The sequence below is a fragment of the Trachymyrmex septentrionalis genome, unplaced genomic scaffold (genome assembly GCF_001594115.1).
Source record: "Trachymyrmex septentrionalis isolate Tsep2-gDNA-1 unplaced genomic scaffold, Tsep1.0 scaffold106, whole genome shotgun sequence".
Lineage (NCBI taxonomy): Eukaryota > Metazoa > Arthropoda > Insecta > Hymenoptera > Formicidae > Trachymyrmex > Trachymyrmex septentrionalis.
In genome coordinates this window covers 147,854-149,936 of record NW_017304185.1, presented here as the reverse complement: position 1 = coordinate 149,936, position 2,083 = coordinate 147,854, and the positions used below count along the sequence as shown (strand labels likewise).

Here is a 2,083-nt window from a genome sequence, read left to right as displayed (position 1 = left end):
CATGAAAAATTAATGACAGACAAAAATATTATAATTATAATATTAAACGTCTAAATCTAAACTATTCTGTTTCATATGAATAGTTTCTGAAACGAGAATATAGACTGCTACATGAATATCTACTACACTGTAAAAAAAAAATCAGGAAATTCAACTCGAATTGAAGTAAATCAATTTCTCAGAGTTAAATATAGCGAACTAACTGTCGGGTTGTGTCAAGAAACATTTTAACTTCCTTTAATATCTTCCTTGTGTTAAATAAATATTGAATATATTTCTATAAAATATTTATATAGTTGACTAAACTATTATTGGTAGTAAAGAACATAATTGTATCGTCAATTAAAATAATTTTATGAGCACGATGAAACAAATCTCCAGTAGAATAGATTTTAACATTTAGACTAGACTATTTTACAAAGTAACGAGAACTCAAAATTATTAATAGTAACAATTTTGAGGTAATTTGTACTTTGTCTTCGAGTGAAGTAGATTTAATAATTTATCTAATATGATAATTCATTAAATTTATTCGATCCCGTTACTCTTTGTAACATGATTTAATTAATCATTAAAACTTTCTATTATATATAAGATCGATTAATTAGTAGCCGCCTTAAAAAGAATGTTTGTCGCCATGATGTAGCAAGAAGTGTATTTTCATACCATTGAAATACCATTTGACTCTTACGAGTACACGCGCCATCTGTTGATAGCTCCACAAAACGGTCCCTCGCTCTAAATTAAAATGAAGTACCGTTAATAATTTATTGAGTCCTATTATTTTTACGTTACATTCATGTTTATTTACTACCAACAATGATTCGATTAATTTTGTAAATATGCTTATACTGTACCCGCTTCATCGCATTGAATTACGTAAATAATTAGTTCAATGTACCTTTCTCTATGATTGATTGGATCTCCATGTAAATGCAGATTTATTATTATTACGCAGTTAAATCATTCTTATGATAGTTGCATGAATGAATATCTATTAATACACTTAACCATATTTTAGATCGGTCAATCATATACTTTGACTAAATTTTTAAGAATATTTTACTACGTGAAGTTATTCATCTAATTAGTGAAGTTATTTGTCTAATTAGGATTTTATTCTTCTTGACTTAATTATACTTTACTTAAATCGCGCAACCTCAGATTTAGTTCTTTCCACTCTGAGTATTTCTTACAGTATATATAATGATATTAATGTTACTTTTGATTATAATTAGTCGAGTTCAAGAAAAAGAAAAATCGCTTTTATTGACAGCTTTTAAAAAGTTTCAGATTGCCGCTCTACAGTTTTAAAAGTCATTAAAAGATACATGCGTTTTGCCTCTGTAAGCGTGAAATACTTTTAGCAAAATAAGTACATATATAGTCATGTGAACATGTCAAACATGAGTAATTTAAATCTTACGAGAGTATAAGAAATCACAGAATAATTAATAACTCTTTATGTCGCCTTCCTTTCAAAATAATTCCCAAGGAACTTTACCGCGAGTTTTTTCTAATGGTTTGACATAAACGTCGTTCGCAATTTCCGACATTTCTGTCCATTGATCGGCCTTGGCTTGCTCCAGTTGCTCATCGACTTCTTTGTAAACTGATGTTCGTATGCTCTGAACACATAACAAATAATTAAATTAAAACGCAATTATCATTTTGCGTCAGTTGTCATCGTAGATTAAAATTTGAAGCATAACTTTTGTTAATTTTAAAAAAGAATTAAACAAAAAAAAATATATATGGGTCATTCTCCGTCAACCGATGAACCCGCCTACCCAAAATTGGTTTCCATAAAAATAATCGAGTAAAGTCTTAAAATTCGTAAAAAAATAAGGGCTAACAAATGCCGTGTGCAGATTTTTACTACACAAAATGGCCGACACAATATGGCGGCCAAAAGGTAGAATTCGAATTATAACACTTTTTCATCACAAAGGAAACATTCATTTAGGGTGTTTTTGGGATCGCTGATTACGAATCCATCATCAGATTTTCAAAATTCAAAATGGCGGATTCAAAATGGCGGATGACAAAAACTGAAATATAAACTGACTGGAATAATTCTCAT

General features: G+C 29.3%; 1 protein-coding gene across 1 annotated transcript in view; it reads right to left on the bottom strand.

Annotated features, from left to right (window-relative positions):
- Window positions 1-1,264: 1,264 nt before the first annotated feature.
- The window catches only part of LOC108745562 (pyruvate dehydrogenase E1 component subunit alpha, somatic form, mitochondrial-like), a 3,979-nt gene continuing 3,160 nt past the window's right edge, over window positions 1,265-2,083 (bottom strand). Inside the window, exon 6 of the mRNA XM_018481781.1 lies at window positions 1,265-1,628. Within this exon, the coding sequence (XP_018337283.1) occupies window positions 1,479-1,628 (150 nt within the window). The 3' untranslated portion in view covers window positions 1,265-1,478. The remainder of the gene's footprint in view (window positions 1,629-2,083) is intronic.